The following is a 21,712-nucleotide window of genomic DNA, read 5'->3' on the forward strand; positions in this document are numbered from 1 at the left end:
CTTCGCTCTGTCGGGAAAAGCAATGCAGTTTTCACACGACAAAAAGCAACTTATAGAATTGTCATTGCCGTATATATCAATGACAGAATAGCATATATGAAAAATTCCTGAGATGTTTATGCTTTAATAGCTTTGCGATGAAATGTGCGGAAAATGTGCTGAATTACTAGGCAACTGAAAGAAAGTAGCGATTATCAGATTCACACCAGTCTTTCTGAACAGAACTTCCCCAGTATTAGTAGTTGCACTCAGTAATGTAAAAACTAGTTCATAAATTAATGTCTAGTCACCTGTCCTTAGTGATTATCTTATACGCATGGCGTAATTGTCAGCGCAGTCACTCCTTTCTCTGTCAGAGAAAGGCAGGGTAAAATCCCTGACAATCATAACAGTATTGATGAATGAAATCATAACCTGAAAGATGTCTCGCTTGTCAGCAATTGATGGCCCCTATACTTGGTAAAATAGATTCTGATGAGTGGCAAAAATCCTCAAAACCTGCTGCGTTATGTTCTAGGCATTGGGGATTTTTAGTGACTTAGCTGGAATTGTTACTCATGGACTGTGGTTTCGAAAGTTTGTGAAAAGAGAAATACAGGCAAGCTAACGTACACCTTTTTGTCATTTGTTATTGAAATTGCTTCCGAATTTGGGTTTTGTATATTTGTGTGAGTAGGTAACTTCACATCACCAAGAGATTCTTTATATTTAAGGCTTTCAAAAGTTCTGTCGAAATTGTGATTTATTTTTTTTTTTTCAGCACTGTGCTTTGTGAGATGCTGCCTTTCTTCCTCTTAGTTTTAAAAAAATTGAAAATAAGAGACTGCTCTATTTAACAGTGAAAGCCTAATGCCTTAAGAATTCTTCATATGCTTATCTTAAACTTTGCAGAAGTTGTTGAACTTTCCTAAAAAAATCAATCGGGCAACTCAAAGCAACCGCCTCTCATCGCTGTTTTCTGAAGTTAAATGTTAAATTCTCTTCTAGTTTTTATTTTTAAAGTGTGGGAGTGAAGTTGTAAATGGACAATGTTCTACTTCACTAATAAATCTGTTGCTTCCTCAGCTAAAGTTGGAACAATCTCTCTATTGTTGTGCATCCATTTTTTTTATCAAGTAGATTAAGTACAGTTTCACTGGAATCTTTTTCTTTCTCTGTCTCTCCCTCTCGTTTTTTGTAACACAATAAAACCACCCAGGATTAATAACAAATCTTCCTGTGCGATTTGTAACAATAGCTGTGTTGGAGCATGTATCTTGACAAACGTCATCATTTCTATGAGTCTTAGTCTCTGCCAGATTTATAAGAATATTTGGGAAGGTTTTGTTAAAGAGGTACTCTAGTTGGCTTTTAAAAAATAATTCCATCGGATTATGGTAATTAATTTCTCTATAAACTGGGGTCATTTTTTTGGAGAAGTTTGTTGGTTTCTTTCTGTTTTTGTTTTTTAAGGCATCTTCTGCCTTGTTTAAAATAGTTATTTGCTCTTCCTTATAGGCTTATGATGCATATACATCTCTGTACATGTGCAGGCTGTGTACGTATACATATCGCACACGTGTACAACATATATTTTTTTTGAATCATGGCAGGTGATCTTTAGAGGCGGGACTGAGTATGGATCATTTGAACGAGGCAACTCAGGGGAAAGAACATTCAGAAATGTCTAACAATGTAAGCGATCCGAAGGGTCCACCAGCCAAAATTGCGCGCTTGGAACAGAATGGGAGCCCATTAGGAAGAGGAAGACTTGGAAGTACAGGAACTAAAATGCAAGGAGTGCCTTTAAAACACTCTGGACACCTGATGAAAACTAATATTAGAAAAGGTAACACTTTTTTAATTCTGCATTTGAGAAATATGAATTATAATATTTGTGGGGGGAAGCATACTTTTGTAGATTCTACTTCATTTATATTTCAGGATTAAATCTCCATTCTAAAATACTATATATTCCCAACTCTGATATAAATCACGTTTGGGAAATGTAAGCTTCATGCTTGGGTGGAGCATCTTGCTTTACAGGGTGGAGTCTGATTTTTGCTAAGGTAAAGGCTAGCTGTCCTGATTAAAGCGAATTCCTACATTGAAATAGAAGTAATATAATGCGTTAATTCTTAGAGTACGTGTTGGGCTCAGAAATGCAGAAATCTGTACGAATAAAGGCTGAACCCCCAAAACGAATTCTCGCCTTTCCTCTGAATTATGGTACAATCTTGAGAGGATAGCAGTATTTCCATAACAGTTGGAAGTTTCTGTTTTTTTTAAAAAGCGAGTGTGGAAATCTTGAGGTATCACATTGGAAAAGTCATTTATGATGTCAATCTTCACAGTTTATTTTCTTAAGTACAATTCATTATTGAACAATGAACAACTTGGGTGTCATATTTTTCAGTGGCTGGTTTGCTGTAATTAGACATTTACACAAGGATAAGACACGTTTAGAATCACTGTTGTTTGTATGTGAATGGCTTTTGTTTGCCTTAAAAATACTTTCAGTGAACAAAAATCTATAAATTTCGCATACTGAAATATATAACCCCTTTTTTGACCACGTTCTGCAGGCTTGCTAATTTAAATAGAAACATGCTGTATGTAATTTTGCATTTGTATTAAAGCAGCCTTTACTTTTGTACAATTGGTATATGTTTATAATCCAGATTTTTCTTGCGTTTGCTAAGCTAAGTGAAAAATGCAACCAAGACTATTAAACGCACAAAGTTAGAAGGCAGAGGAATTTCATTGTGTCTGATGCATAACATTTATCGTACAATCATTTATTTTTTTCCTCGCTTTGGCGAAAACAAAGAATATATTGATCCTGAGATGAACAGACACAGCAGTCCGTATTGTTAGATCTTTATCTATTAAAAATGGCAAAACAGCACTTCAGCAAATTCTTTGGCCTCTGCTCATGATTACCCTATTTATTGATTGTTTGCCAAGAATGTACGCATCTTAAGAAAGCCAGGGTAAGAGCATTAAAAATATAATTTATTACGGCTTTTCAAGCAGAGTGCATTAATATTGTACAGTGAAGCAGTGGGGCTATATAAAAAGGACTTTCTGACGCCTGCAAACATATAAGTTCCATAAATTCCTAAATAGGAGATTTCAGCTGTCTCTGGTATTATGTGATATTTGCACAGCAAACTTTAATGCCAGGACAGTTTTAGACAAGGATTCTACAGACTTCACTGCTCCTTATGGTAGACGTGCTGTTTACACAGACTCATAAACCTTCAGCAAAAGCTCTAACACTGCTTTCAGGTTTAAATCATGCTGTATTTTTAGCAGTGAGCACTGACCAGTGCTCTCCCCTTTAATACTAGAAGGTTATGGAGTTGCTGCAATTGGAGGTCTTGCCAAGTACTAGCAGGAGAGATCAGCCAGCTAAGGTTGTGCTCTCCTGTACAACATTTTTCACATTAACAGAAGGACACGAGTGACAGTTTGCTAAAAGATTTAGTAGCTTGATTTGTAGTCAGATGAGACCTGTGTCGCGCTACCAGGATCCACCTCTGATAAGCTATGCTGGACATAGGAATTTGGCCAGGAGCTTCTCCTGTGCTGTTTAAAGTACATTTTTTCAGAATACTCTAAGTCCTGCATACATGTCAAAAAGTGTGCTGCACACAATGCAGTTCCTGTGCATTGCTAGCTTTATCTAATCATAAGCTGATTTGTAGCAACTGATAAGGAAAAGGACAAATCTGTCTCGGCTGTTTTTGATTGTGTATGCCCTGTTTGCTAAAATGAAGCTTTGTTTACTTTTTATCTTCAGGTATTAGCAGTGAAACTACTTAAGAATTTTGAGTCCTTTCTTTCAGTCAGATGTTAGTAGGTGAAACATCAATTGTGAGAGTGTGAAGGGGGGAGGGAGAGGAAAGAACCAAAACCTTTTTGCAGATGAAGTACGTGTGTATGTTTTGGAAAGCTCTCTACAGCTTAATTAAAAGCAATGAAGAAATCACCAGTTTGCATGTACTGCTTTTGCTTTGGTCTTTTTTCCCTTCCTGACCAGTCTCAATGAGATTAAAAAAAAAAAAAAAAAAAAAAAAGACAAACAAACAACAAAAAACACACAAAAACCCGAAAAAACTCTCCTTCCTGCACTGCCTAAATATTGGCAAGCTTTTAGTCCTGTCTTTCATGCTGAGCCTATTGGGCAAATTGGAGTGAGTTTGTGAGCTTTTCCTGCAAGCCTAAAGGGGTTTGTTTGCCAGAGATTGACTCTCTGGTGAGCAGATGTAGTTTAAATATACAAGCTTTAAAAGGTATCTTTTTTTACTGTGATTTCTTGCTGTATGTTAGAGCACAAATCAACAGACGTGATCTTAAAGCATTTCTGTTGTCAACAGTAAATCTCCTCTCTCAGCTGCAGGATGCCTTGTGCACCAGAGCAGGTTAGGAGGCTCTGTCAGTCTAGAGGGCAGTGGTTATAGAGGCATTAACATTGTAGGACTAATTGGAGTTCCTGGGTGCCCTGTTAAAATAACCCTTGTCATCATTTATGCTAAAGATGATACCCCTCTGGCAGGCTGCCATAAGGCGGTTCGGTACATCTGCTTTTAACCCTTTCGTTTTCTGTCTCCGGGAGATTCTATCCTGGGACAGGGCTGAACCTGAGGCAGTGGGATAAGGTGCCCTTTATTGGCCGTGGGTGGGGGGTGGTTTTCTCCAAGTCTGGAAATCTGGCTGCTGGGAGGGACGTTGTCTTCCCTAAAACAGCCTGGGTTGTTGGTTAGTAATTCTGCCTGTTGTCAAGAAGGAATTTTAAAAATAATAAAATAAAAAAACAAAGGGAAAGAGGCTGTTTACTTAATATTTAGAGCAGAGGCAGAGGGAAGGGTCTGTCATGAGATGCTACGGAACTGGAAATTAGTAATTGGTTTCAGGCATACCGAAATAGCAGTGAATACCAGGAATGTTGAATGCGCGTATATGAAGCAACAGAAAAAAAGCTCAAACTGCAGGTATGCTCCTTAAAATGGCATTGAAATCATGATTTGTTTCTTAAAGATGCGAGTGAAAGTGGTGCTCAAGTGTACTCAATGAATGAGGCATGAATTAGCGTTAACTTTTGCCTTGTTTCCTCGGGTGCCCTTTTCAGAGTGAATGTATAACATGCGAGGTGATTTGTTGTCGATGCTGAAGGTAATGAAATATTTTTGGCAGAACTGAGAAAGTTTTAGTGTTAACGAACAAAATTATGTGGCTGGTACTAAAATGGCTCACACTGAAGACATCTGCAGTGTGTATTTAGGTTCTCGTGCTGCCTGCTACTCACAACAAATCAGGCAGGACAGAGAGAATCAACTTCTCTTCAGTTAACCTTGTGATTCCTATAGCAGGTAATTCTTTCATCTGTATCCCATCGAGGAAGATAAATTTGCATTTCTGCTTTTCACAGAGAGCGATGTTTTGCAGAACTTTATCTTTTTGAAGGAGGTTGAGGGGAAAGGACTCCAGGAATATGTTTATCAAATATTTGTGATGATTCCTGATGCCTCATCTGCCTGTTCATACAGGTTTTATTTACATAACGCTTTGTAGACCCACATACTCTACTATTACTTCAGTTTAATACATGAAATTTATTTTATTTTTTTTACAGGAAGTATGCTTCCAGTTTTCTGTGTAGTGGAACATTATGAAAATGCCATTGAGTACGATTCTAAGGAGGAGCATGCAGAATTTGTGCTGGTGAGGAAGGACATGCTGTTCAACCAACTGATCGAAATGGCATTGCTATCCCTTGGATATTCTCACAGCTCTGCTGCCCAAGCTAAAGGTAAATAAGGTGATGAAATTGTACGATGAATTGTGTTAGTTTGAGGGGCTCTAGGGAAAAGCAGGATTTCTTTCAGGAATGAGATGCAAGTTTCACTTGTTAAACTTCTAGCAGATTCTATCTTCATCTTTTTGTTTCTTTCCTTAATGCATTTTTTGTTTAGTTAATGCATAGTTTGTTCATGTGGAATATTGAGGTGGAGTCTTTTTTCTTTCTTTCTTTCTTTTTTCTTTCTTTTTTTTTTTTTTTTTAAAGAAAAAAAGACTTCAACTGAATCATTAGTATGCTTATTGACCTTAATAATCTGCTCCACTGAGGATCCACAAGGAAGTGTAAAGCATATTTGAGCAGATGGACTGTTGAGAGTCAACTTGCATTTATGACTGAATATCCAGCTCTGTTTCTTTTATTTTGTTCATTGTCATTTTATAGACTGCAAAGTACGATTATTATTTTCAACTCAGTCCTTGCAAAATCCTTTATAATTTATTAAGACTGGGAGCTATTATATCATGTCCTATTGAATTCATGGGTACTTGAGAAAAATATGCTTCTATACATATTAAAAGGTTCTCTACTGTAATGCATTTCTATAATTTCATAATATAGATAAAAAAACATCCATGGTGATGTTCAAGTGGGATTGAATTTTGGGGAGCTGCTTTTCGGATGGTCTATTGTGCCAGATTTCCAAGGCTAGAAACAAAAATGATGACCTTATTAAAATTAGATATTTCTTTTTGCTCCTAAGAATTAATGAGTAAATAACTTTTTTTTTTTTCTTTCTTTCCTTCTTGCCCTCCCTCCCCTTCAATAAATAAATAAATAAATATGTATATTTATGTGTATCCCACAGGGCTTATACAGGTTGGAAAGTGGAATCCAGTTCCACTTTCCTATGTGACAGATGCCCCTGATGCTACAGTAGCAGACATGCTGCAAGATGTGTATCATGTGGTCACACTGAAAATCCAGTTACACAGGTAAGTTGAATACCAGCTCTGGGAAGTGAACTGTTACTTTCTGCTCTTCTGGTTAGTGTTGCTTGTATTTAACTCCCGCTGCGCTGTGTGCTCTAAGTGCAAAGGCTTATCTAAATTCCCTTTTAGTTACCCTAATTCTTTAACTTACAGCATACTATTGCAGAAAACTTTTATAGCTCTGATACATAGATTTTCTTTGGATATCTCATTAAAACTATATTGCATTTTAGTCAATTAAATGATGCATTACAAGAAGGCATTTTACATAAAGTTTACTTAAGAGAAAAATATTTTTGCATATCATGAACAGTACCATCTGTGTGCATTTTGTAAAAGAATGACTTGCTCACACTTATTGTTGCTGTCTAGCTTCTTAAATTTCGTAGCAACAAAAAAAGAGAAAATGGTTAATATATTAATGCTTTTCATGATCAGTCGTGAGAAAGCGTTACACCTTAAATTGTTTTACCAAGCGCATCAGAGCAGGAAGGTAGAAGTAACATGAAAAAATAGTCGCCACATGCAGCTGATGTATAATTCATGCATCAATACAGCAGATGTGTTGTATAAAGTAATTAACTAATCGGAACAATCAGGAGACCGAGAGCAATCTCCAGATGCATCTGCTTGATGCGCAAAATGAAATCTGTCTGTCTTAAAGGAATGTTCTGCAGCAGGATGCAATCTTGTAATAATCCCTTTTCTAATCTGTGTTTCAAATAGTTGCCCTAAACTAGAAGACTTGCCTCCTGAACAGTGGTCTCACACGACAGTAAGAAATGCTCTGAAGGACTTACTGAAGGATATGAACCAGAGTTCATTGGCCAAGGAATGTCCCCTTTCACAGGTACTTAGCATAACATGTAATAAATAATAAAGCACTATCGGCAACACTGATGTGAGATTTGAGATTTCTACAGACTGCAGCAAGTAGTATCTGTGGAGCAAATGTGCCAAAAATGCAAATTCGTTTGACCACTTCATGATCTTTATAAATATGCTTGATTCATTTTGAACATAGTCTTACAACGTTTCCCATGGGGAGTTGTGAAAGGCTGTTTACACCACACTGAAATTGTCTCACAGCAAACTGGATTTTAACTGTTTTTTTGTCTTCAGTCTTTGAACTGCTTTGATGTAACTACTTTTTTCAAGCACATGTGTTCAAGATGTTAAAAGACTCTCTACTTACTGCTGTCAAAAGTACTACTGAATCTGAATGCTTGTTAGGTAACCTGCAATAGTTTTAAATGCTAATTCATAAAATGAGACAGTCGTTGGCATTCTGTATAAGAGGGGAATAAAAAATAAATCTCCTTGGATGATTTTTTGTTGTTGCAAACAACCAAAGGAAAATCAGCCATTTATTAGTTCTAATCAAAATAGACCTAAACAAAAAATGAAATATCTACTTATGCGTTGTTAAATGTTGAACCAAGGCTTCCTTAAAGCTTTATTCATATTCTTGTTTTTTGTCATTGTTTTGTCAAATTGTCATGAGGGAGCAACTCCTTTTTCTATGCAGTATGGAAGCCAGTGATACTGTGGTGGGAACTTTGTTTTCACTGTTACCATTTAGATTTTAAATTGTACTTTGTTGTGGTGCAGTAGAGAATTTCAACTACATGATACAAATTGTGGTAGGGAGAGGAAAAAGGAAGTGAAGTTATTTTTATGGAGATTTTATTTCTTTTGCTCGGAATATTGGAGTCGTCGTTTCTGAAAGACTTCAGTTAATCTATAGAGGACTTGACTCTCTGTTTTTTCCAGCAGATATACTAGCAGGCTGTTTTCCCATCACTTTCTTTTCCCCTATGGTTAGATTGTTTTCAGTGATGTGGCTCCAATATAGGAAGATTTGAAGTGGAAATAATCAAAATTATCTTCACTGGTTGCAAACCATTCTAGTGATATGTCTGCAAAGTTATCTTGCTCCTACCTATTATAAAAGCATGTGAGCTTTTGCACTTCTATCTCACAGTGTCTGCATGTAATTTGGTATTTTTCTCAATTTTGGTATTCTAGGGTTAATTTTTACTTTAGACTGATGGACAGCCAGTAAATTGTGTAGAGATGGAATATTTCATGCATATGTTGGCATGTGTTTCATGTAGAAAACTTATGTATCTATGCAGATGATGCACTTATAAAACAGAAGAACAGTTTTTGAAAGAAAAGCTTTGTTCATGACAGTATCACGCTATTGGAGAGATTTCAATAATTACTATTTTAAAAAATAATTTTAAGAATATTTCTTAATATCATAATTTTAATGGACAAAAACTACCTTGCCTAATAACTATACTTGAAGACAGCATCTGAAATTACCAGAACCGCAAATTACAGGATGCTGATTTGGGGATGTTTGTGTATTATTTTGCACTCTTTTTTTTGTCTTGTGTATGTGTGCCAAAGAATATATTTAAAGATGTGAGGTCTCTTTTTTTTTTTTTTCTTTTTTTTTTTTTTTTTTTTTTTTTTTCCTGCTGTTTGAAGCATGGTTAGTATTTTTATCATCTGTTTATCTCTACTGGTGCTGCAGTGGTTGGATTTCTTAGGAATTTAAGTTGTTCTTTTTTTTTTTTTTTTTTTTTTTTGGTAGTCCATTTCTTTAAAGATCTGTCACATTAAATTAAAATACATTTATTTTGTCTTAATTTTTTTTTTTTATTTTATTTTATTTATTTATTTTTTTTTTTAAAGAATAAATGCTTGGTCAAAAGTCCATCAGTTGATCTAAATCTTCCTGTTTCTCTCTGGGAGCTTGCAGGAAGATGTGGTCCAACAGTGTTTTTTTCAGATGACTAAATTGATGTGAATGTTTCCTGTATTTTCCTAACCAATAACTAATTGTATATTTTTCCTACAAAGGCAGGTTTAAAAGTGCCTGTTTTATTAAACATATTCAAGTTTGTGAATTGCCCGCAGTTCTGTGCTGCTCTATCAGAGGTGAGAAGCACAAGGTGGAGGGCAGTGAGTTCTTAGAGGATTTGTCAAAATGCCAGCATTAGATTCTTGTAAGAGAAGACTAGTGGTCTCTCCTCATGTGTACATGGGCATAGATAATGCCATATGAAGTGCTTCATCACAAATGCAAACTAGTGCAATGGCACTGTACCATAAGTTATTAACACTGTTATGGATATAATTTATTAACCACAGAAAAATGACTCAAAGTAGAAATGAGATTAGTTATCATTTTCTGTCACTGTCATTAGCAGTACCTCGTTCTGTGTAGGTATGAATGGGTTTGTTGGAGAGTATGTAAGCTGGTGTGCTCATTGCGTGGCATTTGCGGAGCCCAGTTTAAGCATGAAAGACAAAGTCACCATTCTCACTTAAAATTTTTTTTTTTCTTAATTCACCTTGCATTTTTATATTAGAAAATTGCCCTTTTTATGTAGAATACTGATAATCTACGAAGTACAAAAATTTTGAGCAAAATATTTTTCTAGCACAGACATATTAAATGTCTTGAATACACAGCAACAAGGAAACCTCTAGAAAGCTTAATGCCAAATTCTACTTGAGTGATTTTTTTAATTATTTCCCATTTGTTTTCATGTTACACTAAAACCTTGGGATGTATAGATATAAACACTTCATGCCTTCCTCAGTAAAATACCACTATGACTCTTCCGTTAGGAGCACTGAATAGACAGGCTCCATTGAAGTTACTTCAGCTGTTTCATTCTGAGGCTGCCATGGCCATCCTGTGATGTCCATGTTTACCACTTGCTATAGGAGCCCACATGATAGGAAATCCCCATTGACTTGAATTGGAGTCCTTGAGAAAGGCTGAAGCAAATGCACAGCTCAGCTGTGCTCTCAGCTGCCGTAAAATTGAGAGCATAAGTCAGGAGACTTATTTTATTTTTTGGGGGAAAACAAAGTAGAATAGCGCTACAGATTTGTCATGGAAAAGCTGAATCTTTTCTAGATTATGTGCTGCAGTGTGTTTTGCTGCTTTTCCTCAGATTTATAGATTTTTTTTGCTAAAGACTACCAGCACATGCTAGTGCTGAGTGAAAGACTTCCTGTGTTTGGTATGCATAGCTAGCTTTGTTTCTGCTTCCTTTCCAGATCTCTTTTGAAGGGAAAAGGCAACTTGGAATTTAATCCAGGGCTCTGTTTCGGGCCATCTTATGCATCCCATTAAACCTGTACATCTCATGAGTGGCTAAGATCTTGTATCCCTCTTGTTTTTGTTCTCTAGCCTCTAAAGAGTTATACAGAAGTTGTTCTTCCGTCAATTTTTATTTTCGGCCCCTTACAGGGAAGCTGTGCTGTACCTCAGTCTTTTTGGAGCTGCTCTTAAGTGGTCAGGCATGTTGCACTTATTTAATGATACTCCTACCATCTCTCTGTTCAGCTTTAGTTCTAATATTTTTTAATTTTTCACAGTTTTGCTCCATTTTGAGTTTTGGAGCTGAAGTCTCCTATTACTACTACAGCTAAAATAACTGAAATACTACAGACCCTGTCTATGCTGTTATTAATAAGGGTTTTTTTGGGTTCATTATTTTTTTACTGACTTATCTTTCTCTCTCTCTTTCTCTTTATGTGTGTATGTGTTCACATATAGACACGCATGCACACAAAAAATTGGAAGTTAATTTGGTAATTCTGGAACAAACTTGCTTTTGGTGTGATTTTGAAGATTTAGATGTACCCCTTATCTTGAGTTCCTGTCACCTTTCCAAAGGAGGGAGATAACAATTCATCTACCAAACAAGAGATTGTAGAGATTAATTAGTATCTGGGTAGCGCTTTTAGAATATGGCTGTGATCAAATGACATTGACTTTTCAACTGATATTATCTTACTCCTTTTTTTTTTTTCTACAAAAAGATTTTCAGGATGATTGCTGTCAGTATTGCTAACAGGTTTGAGATTTTCACTTCTTTGTTTTATCAAAATGCTGTAAAAGTACTTGTGAGGGAAGGTATACTAGTCTTCCCTCATAACGTCCCAAAACACAAAGTTCATTTTTGCTTTTCTTTTTTTCTTCTATCTTGCATGTCCTTTGAAACTCCCCATACCTAGCCTAACTCTCAAGGCAGCTATAGCCAATACGTTATGGAAGAGAAATTCCAGGACTGATGTATAGTAAAATCTCATAGATAAATATTTTTAATATAGTTGGAGACATGAATATTTCCGTGGAATGTATCCAAAGTCTGTGATACCTGTGTGCACAGTAATTTATACATATAGTTTTATTCTTTATTTTGAAAATGTTTATGTGTTGTAATCATTTTCCCCTCTCCCCCCCAGTGTCTTTTACGTAATTCTGCAGTAAATGATCAGGGAGGGATATATTCTGTAAAATGCGTGCACCCACAGAACAAGTACTGCTATGATACTGAAGTCTGAATAGTTCTGCACTTGTGATAAATATAGACATCTTGACTGCATTTTGAGCAAAATTCCATCCTGTAGTGAATGATTGCAGACATATGACATGGGCACGATATATATCACATACCTTGCTCTTTGTTCTGATATCCTGCCCTGAATTTGCATGCTGTTTTATGCAGATATCATGCAGGCTTTATGTGATCTGGCAGGCATGCCAGGAAGAAATCTTGCTCGCAACATCGGTGTTTCTCAGTTTACCTGATCTGAGTGTACCTGGCGGTCAAAGCAAACAAGCAGCATGATAGAGATATGGAAATCCTCTCACCTTTCCTGGCTGCTTTTCTAACAATCTGAACATCCGCCCCCATCACAAACCAAAAAAGTTGCTGTTACTAAAATTAAAATTTCCAGACCTATAAATAACCAAGGAATGAGCTATTGAGAATTGCCAAAATCTGTATGCTTTGTGAGCATTTTTTATTTCTTTCTTCACAAAACTGAAAGGTGGTTTCTGCCCTCCCCTTTCAATTTTGCCTGCCTAGACCTGAGACCAAGTACTTGGGCTTTTTGCTGCTTGTACTTTCCTTCTTTCCTCTCTTCATCTCCTCCTTCTGCCTGCACTCCTCCCCCCTTTCCCCTACCTAGTAATTAATAACCTCAGTAAGGAATGTAGCTCCTTTTTCTACTTTAGAAGTTACTGTACTTTAGGTTTTGAAGATGTCATTAATTATTTCGGGGAAGTAAATCCTTGAGGGCCTGGGCTCAGGTCTTGGCAGGCAGGTCCTTTCCAACCCACCCCCAGATGCTCAAGAGCATTCCCTCTGATGTTTCTTTCAGTTGATGAGGTATTGAGGTTTTTACAACGTTTTCAATTAACTATTAAAATTTGTGCCCAGGATTTTTAGTCATCCTGATAGGATGGGCATTTGGAGTGAGATACAGTCTGTTACTGATGGGATGGGGGAGAATGGGCTTCGATCATGATGCTGGCCTTGCATGGCTGCTCCATTGCAGCTCCTCCATGAGACCAAGTAGCGGGATTTGGTTTTATGGTGCTGGAAGCCCACAAGGTGAACCTTAGAGGTATACTGATTTTAAAGATTTTCTCGGGACACTCAACTCTTCTTTTTGCATGCAATCTTAAAAATAACTTCTCTATATCTGATAGATACACTTCATGTGCTCTTTGTTGACCTCACTAGTGTTGTGTTTCTGTTGAGGACAGTGAGTTGAGTTCAAAAGTCATATTGCTTAATCTTTTAATCTTTGATTGCTGTTCTTTAAATACATCCAAATGCTCTTGTTTTTGTAGTTGTATCAATCAGATTGTTTAGGTAGCAGCTACCTAAAACAGATATTCTTTCTGCCTCTTCATTCAGTTTAGCAACGCTGAAAGCGTTAAAGTCCCTTTTCAAAACAATTATGAGATCAGCACTTAATGCTTCTCAAGCAAGTGCAGTTTCTGAGTGCAGAGAACTCTGTAACGTGTCAATCTTACTATCTGACTGTGCTGTCATGAGGTCATGTGTTTCTGCTCCTGAAAAGGAGAAGTCCAGTATTGAGATGGGACTAGTGTTGATTTCATCATTTTATTTTTTCCCCTTGAGTCAGCTGTATGGAGGACTAAGTTTTCATGTGGACAAAGTACAAAAGTCATGCTTTTTTTAAGGGAATAAAAATTTTGTGACAATCTTTCCCACTTCATGTGCAGACTTGATGTTATAGTTCGGCAATTTTGCAAACTGCATCACGTAAGCAGTTGTCTGCATCATATGGTCATTAAGTTTTAGGGAAGTAACAACAAAAAAGGAACACAAAGTGTTTTCTTCAGATCATTTTTTTCTTCTGTAAGTGGCACGCATTGTTGATTGAGCCCTACTCAGCTTCTGCTTTCACTCTTGGTGATCTGGAGAATGCTATATAGAATAACTTTCATCATAAATATTTGCTGTGGTGTTCTTATTTTATTACTTGTATATATATATATACATAAAACAAAATTCTGTATTCATTCATTCATGCTGCTTAATGAAGTCATGGCCAAGTGCAAACCCTGATTTTCTTTCCATAAGTTTATTAGAGGGTTAACAAGCCACTCTTCCAATGTTCTTTAAAGCAAGATTGCAAATAAGTCTTTTTGTTCTTCCTATTGGCAAATTGTTGGCTGCAGAGTACTGCACAAGTATAAACAACATGAGAGATCCTTTAACATAACATGAGAGAGCCTTTAGTCGCTTTGCTCCCTAGCTTCGGAACTCATTGCCAATTGAAGTAAGGAAAGCTCTGGCTGTTGGGACTTTTAAATCTAGACTTAAAAGTTATTTGTTCTGTTTAGCATTTTTAAAACGATTCTATTAGGAATTGTATGTGCTTCAGTTTTAATTTTAACTCATAATGATTGTAAAGCACCCTGGGATGCTTGTATGAAGGGCGCTACAGAAATCCAAGATTGTATTGTACTGTGTTGTAATGTATTGTATTATTACATGGTGCTGGAGTTGGACCACGGACAATTCATATAGAAAGCATTTGAATACATAGTTAAAGATAAGGAGAAGTATGTGTGTGTGGGGGGGTACTGTCTCTTCTTGCTTCTTTTTCCCCTTTTCTCTGTCAGTTATTTTATTAAACTAAATTAACATGGCAGCTATTCCCTAAGAAATGCCAGCATAATTTACTGCTGCAAAGGGGCTCAAAATGTAAACCAGATGATAAACTAAAAATAAAAAAAGTCCACATTAAGATTTAATTGCATTTCCCTTTCTATATTACGTTCTTATGTAAAATACATTACAATACAGTACTTTCTTTATCACTTCCTTCACTTTTAACTGAATTTCATTAACAATAAAGAAATATATTGTCTCTGTTTCAGTAATGTCACTTGACAGTTAATCCCTTAACTTGATGTACATGTCTTTAAGATTTTTTTTATTTTTTTTATAAAAACATGATAGCGCTGACTGGAGCCAAGTATTGCACAACCATGTGATTTGCAAGTTTCCCAGCTCACAGCTTTGCCAGTGCAGGTCAATTCACACCTGCCACACTTATGCCATTCTGGTCCTCATGTTGCTTTTCCTTGGTGATTGTCAGAGGTAGGGAGAGTCGTGCGTGCAGCTCGTTCCTTCCTCCCCCCTCTCCCCGCTCCAAATGTGTGGTAAACCTTGTGCCTTGGAAGTGTCTGCTCAGGAATTAAATGGAGTTTAATTTCTGTCCATTAGGAAACGGCTATCCACATCACCAATTAAGCCTTCTATTTAAGGGGCAAGTAGATACGTATGTCTACATCTTAATCACTGCTGCGATGCGTTTGCAGAGACCTTCCCCAACTGGTTCAGTTATTACTAGCGGTGGTGGGAGGCATGGATATCAGTGTGGTTATAAAACCTACCCAAAAGCTGAGCAAATTCTGTAGGTGCTGGAACTTTGCTGTCAGCAGATTTAAAGCTGAGGTATGCCTGCATCAGGGCACACGGTGTAGGCATAAAGATCCATCTGGAGAAAACTACTTGAATTTGTAATGCTCTGGTAGCAGACAGAAATGAGAGTAAAGCAGGACCCACTTATTGAGAGGTAGTACCAAGGGGTGAGCACCTCTCAATTTGTTAGAGCAGACTCATGCAGTTCTTGGCTCTAATCACAACACAGAAGCAAAGCAAAGAGACATGTTTCTCAAAAAGACCCTGAGCAAAGCTCTCAAAGCTTGCTTCATTTCCCTCCCCCTTCCCCCCTCCCCCCGCCTTTCTTCTCTTTTTAATTAATAATAATTTAGGAAAACCTAAGGCAAGGGAGGCTTTTGTCTCCCTTTCCTTGGACACTGCAAGAACAGCACAAACAGTATCAGGTTCCCCTGGTGCCTCGCAGCAGTTATCAGAGGACAGGTTTTTCAGGACAGCAGCAGCCTCAGACCTGCCTCACTCCAGGACTGGAATAACCGAGCCAAAAAGAAAGAATTCTCTTCCTCAGGAATGGGAGCACATGAAAAGCTCTCAAAGACTTTCCTCACATATTCATATCTCTTTGCTTTTCTAGGTTATTATTTATTTATTTTTCTAAGTACAGAGATTTCCTACACTGAGAGTTGCAGTTCTTTGTAAGTTTGTGAAATAAGACTGTGAATCATATTGTGATTACCAACGTGCTAGGAGGCAGAGGAACTGCAATAAAGTCAAACCTATTCCTGCTTTTACCATCTTTCCAAGGGATTTGTTACTTTTCAGCAAGCTACCATAGAGAAGGATGGAATTTTTGATGGTGAAAAACTATGATACAGTGAAGGACATCAGTGTTTTTGTCCCTTCTAGATGTAGAGATTTCAGTTCTTTAATTTACCGCGTGTGTGTGTGTTTAAATCAGTATATCTGTACTCTCTCAGCATTGTAGGATTTTGTATTTCTGTGTGTATCCCAATAAAATCCCACTATAACATACTTGCCAGCTAGTATGTCCCCAGGCTTTTAAAGCTGTGTGCCCAATTCTGCACATTTGGTAAGGAGATTTGTGTGCAAAACCTTATCTAGGATAATTTTTGAATGAATGGAACCTCAAAGTGCACGTGCCTGTTCCACACAGAAGCTAAATGGAACATTTCTCTTTCAAGATTATCAAGCTTTGCATATTTTTATGTACTCTTCAGAGCATCTAGACTTTTCACAAACTCTTGTCAGTGAAAAGCAACAATGCAGAGGATAAACTAGTACCTTCTCTAGCACAGCTGCTTAAAGTATCACCTGCATATGATTTTACCAAGCAGAAGTTAAGAATCCATAGCAAATTTCATGCTATAACTCCTTTTTTTCTCGGTAATTCTTTTTTTTTTTTTTCTTTGTTTTTCTTTTTTCTCCCAGAGCAACAAAGTTTGTTCATGTATTTTTAACATGTATCCTCAAGAACTAGAGTCTGTAGGATTAAGAATAATCAGAAATACAGGTGGCTCATAAAGTGACACGCAGCCTGAAACGATAAATCTGACACTCCTTTAAACAAAAGATAGGCAGGGGATGTTGCATTTGGCACTAGAGGGGTATTTAAGCAATCAAAGGCATAAGAGAAGCTGGGAGCTGAAATCAATAAAGTGCAAACTAAAAGCTAGTCATGCATTTAAAAAAAAAAAAAAACAAAAAAAGAAAGTATCTAGTGAAACAGATTATCATGGGATGTGGTGAAAGATTCAGCACAAGAAGTTTTCAGATCGTTATCTGATGTTTACTCCAGCTCAGCCACAGGTAACTTAGCTGAATTCAGTAATTGCTGAATGAACTTATAGGGTCTGTTTTTATGTGGAATCCAAATAGATGCTCAGAATTGTCCCTTTTGGCTTTAAAAATCTGCAAAATCTTCTGTAGGAAAAGGAAAAGAGATCAAAGAAAAGACTTATCCTGAACACCAAAAGAAATTGAGCAAGACAACTGTTAGTGCTACTGAGTCTGATGACTTCTTGTCTGGACATTACGCCTTAGGGCTCAACTTCATGCCAGACATCTGATGCTTTGCCTAGCAGAACAGTGGAATCCGAGAAGAGACTTGCTGAAAATCATGTCCTATTTCCCAGCAAGGAAATCTTCCATAACATGGTGGCTAATGCTAGGCAATTTTGAACAGCATTTTACAAAAACTGTAGTGGAAAATCACCATTGTGGTTCATTGAAGATAGAGAGATTATCTGCATCTCTATCAGGAAAATGTATGATTTGTTTTTTGTGGAAATATTTTGTGTGCCGAAAGCTGCATTTAATGCATTAATAGATCTAAAATGTCACCTGCCACACAAAACATTTGCTTTAGGATAGCAATTGGAAGCATGTGCATTAGGATTGTCTTTTCCAGATAGGAAACAAGTCAGAAGCAGTTTGGTTCTGACCTGGTTAAAAGAGATTTGTTAGAAATAAAAGCAATCCACTTGAGAGGGAGATGGAAGGTGCAACTTACTTCAGTTTTCCACCGGATTAATCCATGATCTCCAAGATCCCACCTATCCCAGCCTTCTTTCTTGTATAGGAAATCTGATTTGCCTTGTCCATGTTGCACTGTGCCACTGTAGTGCAAAAGCAGCAGCTGGGAGAGGGAAATGCTTGAGGGAAAGTTCTCTGTCATCATATTCCAGGGCTGGGGAAGAGGGTTGAAGCTTACCCTGGAGTAGCTCAATTCTAGTCCCATGGACTCAAAGCACTCTCCATGGTTGAAGCTTCATGGAGTTAGCTTCATCTGGCAGAAAATCTGCCTCTGTACCCCAAGATGATGGGCATCAAACTGGGAGTAACATGGACAGGCACTTGAAAATGTGCATTCCCGGTTTAAGTAAAAACAGCCAGGTACAAAGGAATCTAGTTACTTCCTACAGGTATTTCATTCAGATTCCTGACTAAAATGGGTAGTGCTTGCTTTATCCATGGAACTCTCTGGCTTCAGAGCTTTTCCTGCAGACACCACTGAATCAAAATCTTAGGGTATAATAATACACCCCACAAAGCACAGGGATATTTTCATTCAGTGAATTAAACCAAGAATTAACTTATTAAATTTTGATTATTTTACATTTTAAGTTTTATCCATATTTTTACTACTAAGTACTTAGCATTTACAAGGTGGGCAATAAAAATCAGGATGCTTATAAAGATTCATGTTGGACATCTGACGGTGAAGACTAAAACGCCTTACATCTCCTTATCTTTTACAGGAGGAGGTTACGACTTTACGACTTTTTCCTTTTTTTTTTTTTTTTTTAAGTGTAGGACACTATGACATGCAGCTTGTAAAGCAGTTAAAAAGTCAATTCTGAACTGAATTAACATTTCCCACCTACCTGTCTTTCTCTTTCTTAAGGTTTTATCCAAAGTGTAAGAGTAGTATCTTTGGAAGCAGTTTCTTGTTTGAGTTTTATTTATATCCATCTGCGGGAGATGCTCAGAAAATATTGGGAGAAAGCTGCTTGGTCATGTTGCAACAACTAGGAATTTATTTTACCAAATGGCAAATGTTAATGCAAGGATCAGTTCTTTCAGATGCTGAATCCTCATCTCTGTATTTCAAAATCTTTTGGTGGGGGGTATATTTATATACATATGGTTTATTCAGAATCTTCGTTTTGTAATCTTCCTTCATCACATTTAATGCAGCTGTATGTTTATATTCAAGTGTACTTTTAGAATTCTTAAAGGCCACATAAGGAGACAGAAAAGGAGGAGGAAATCATTTATACTATATAAAGACAGGAGAAAGAAGGAAAAAAATGCTTGTATATTGGAAGGAAAGCTTTTGTCGTCATTTGAAATACACCTTTAGGCAGTTTTTAACTTATATGACCAGCATTTGCTATGCAGATCCTTAATTCTCCTGACCCTGGCAGCAGTATAGAGGTCAGATAGCCATCCAAGTGCAATGCCAAAGGCACAAACAAAAGTTTTTTTTCTGCTCTGTCCATCTGTGTTATTTTTTTTTCCTTATTCTACACGTTTATAGAGCTTAAGCCAACAAATTTCTTTGCATTACTTTAACAAGTAAGGGGGTTCAAGGTAAAGGACCAGCAAATTTAACATTGTTCTTCATCTGCAATTAAGCTGCCTATTTTGTGATTCCTTGTCTAAACCGCACCTAGTGGCTGCATGTTTCTGAGCTACAGGTCTGCTTTTACTAGAGGTGGCAGGTGATAGTTCTGTGCCGTAGTAGAGCATAGGAACAATGTTTTGCCCTGGTTGGGTTTTTGCAGTATGTGGACTGGCAGAGGCTCAGACAGGCTAAAATCTTTCATTTGCGGGTAATCTTATGTTATCCAATTGGTGTTTGAGTGTTCATTCTCATCAGAAAAATGCTAATGTGAAGTCTCATGAGAAGGAAAGACTCCTCGGAGTTCAGCTTTAACACTGATGTTTCAATTTCTATGTAAAAAACCAGCAACAACAACAACAAACAAACAAAAAGAAAACAACCAACAAACAAAACAAACAAAAAAACAGTAATAGGAGCTAAAATTGGGGAACCAAAGTTCCTCTATCCTTTAATCCTTTTATCATTCCTCCCACCCAAATTTTGAAGTTCTGCTCTGCAACTTTATCACTATTCAAACTAGGTGTAGGGACAAAGACTCATAATGTCTTTCCTTTTTCTTTCTTTCTTTTTTTTTTTTTTCCTTTTTTTTTTAAGGCATGTTAGGGTTGCAGGACTGGAACATGCTATCCTGCTGATGTAAAGGGAAGGATTTATGGTAGAGAAAATAGGATAGAGCCTTAAAAGTTTGGCTTTCAAAAATTGAGCCAGGAGTTTGACAGATTGTTCAGTAAATGTTCATTTTATTGAGAATTATAAAAAAAGGTGCTTAACAGCTCTCTGCCATTAATATAATATATTAAAAGGTTACTGTCAAGATTAGCGTTTCAGCTCTGAAAATTGACTGTATGGTTTATGGGCAGCACTGTTCATATTCTGCTAGGAAGACAAGGTACCTTCTACTTATCACTTGACAAAACCGTTATGATGTTACAAAGCTTTATACTGAAATCATGATAAATAGTAAAACATAAATAAAATCCCCTTTGAAAAGCAGGAGAATAGCTGCTTGTGTCTTATAGCCAGATTTAGCAGATGCGGGTTTGAATGCAAAACAGTTGTGAAAATAGCCAGTGTCAAACTAGTGCAAAATTAAACTTGCGGGGTGTTCTGTTTTCAGTGGCTGTTATTGTTGAAGTGCTCCATTTCAGAAGCATGCATTCCTTCCTACAGAAAAAAAAAATCAGATTCCTTAGTTGAAATTAATTAGCATTCAGAAACCAGATAGCATGTTTTTGGGTATTCATGAGATCTCTGTTTGAAAAAATGTTTTTAACTTGTAGAAATGTGTTGCAACACACAGATGGGAAGAAAAAGAAAAAAAATCTCTTTAGCAAGCACTGTGTGTAAAAGGAATATTACATTTTGCACGCTCCTGATTACCCTGTGTAAACAGTTTTTGACATCTGTCTTTATAGTTTTCGAGGAGAGGAAGACTTTGTTAAAAGAACCATTTTTATACAGCAGTCACCATTTCAGTCTTGCTTTACCTGTATTATGAAAGCAGATGGTCTGCATGTCTTTTGAATATTTATAACTATCAAAAACAATCTCTTGCTATTCACCCTTAGGCTTATGAGATGTCAGGACTGTTCTGGTTGAAAAAAAATCATCTTGGGTGTTTACAGAAAGAGGATTACATTAAGCTGAAATGACTATACATTTTCCAGTTTAATATTTGTCCATCAGCTGTTTAATCGTATTTAGATAATTGTGTAAATAAGTTGTTGCAGCCCTTGCCCCTTCCACTGAGCAGGCTTGAAGCTTTAAACACCAGTGAATGTGTAGCAAAAAAGCTTGGATTTTTTTCCTAGTTAAACAACCTGAAAGGCCTAAATAAGTTTGGGTTATGACGCTTCTTCTGAGGGGAGTGCTTCATTTGCAAAGGAATCCCCAATATCTAATTCAGCCGAGTTGTTTTAGGAAACTGCTCTTTCTCACTGCTAAGCCTGTCAGTACGTATTTGTTATGTGTAAATACTGCAGCCCAACTGCCCCTTCATGAGGCATGAAAACAACCTCATTCTGCC

The 21,712-nt window shown here is 36.9% G+C and overlaps 1 protein-coding gene across 3 annotated transcripts in view; it reads left to right on the forward strand.

The window, feature by feature from the left end:
* Positions 1-1,617: 1,617 nt before the first annotated feature.
* Positions 1,618-21,712, forward strand: part of SATB1 (SATB homeobox 1) — a gene marked incomplete at both ends in the record, with an annotated part of 65,579 nt that continues 45,484 nt past the window's right edge. For all 3 annotated transcript variants that reach the window (XM_079538654.1, XM_079538655.1, XM_079538656.1), the window contains 4 exons: positions 1,618-1,828; positions 5,618-5,794; positions 6,651-6,777; positions 7,501-7,624. In XM_079538654.1, coding sequence (XP_079394780.1) covers positions 1,618-1,828; positions 5,618-5,794; positions 6,651-6,777; positions 7,501-7,624 — 639 coding nt within the window. The remainder of the gene's footprint in view (positions 1,829-5,617; positions 5,795-6,650; positions 6,778-7,500; positions 7,625-21,712) is intronic.

Source organism: Tetrao urogallus, assembly GCF_951394365.1.
Source record: "Tetrao urogallus genome assembly, chromosome: 7".
NCBI lineage: Eukaryota > Metazoa > Chordata > Aves > Galliformes > Phasianidae > Tetrao > Tetrao urogallus.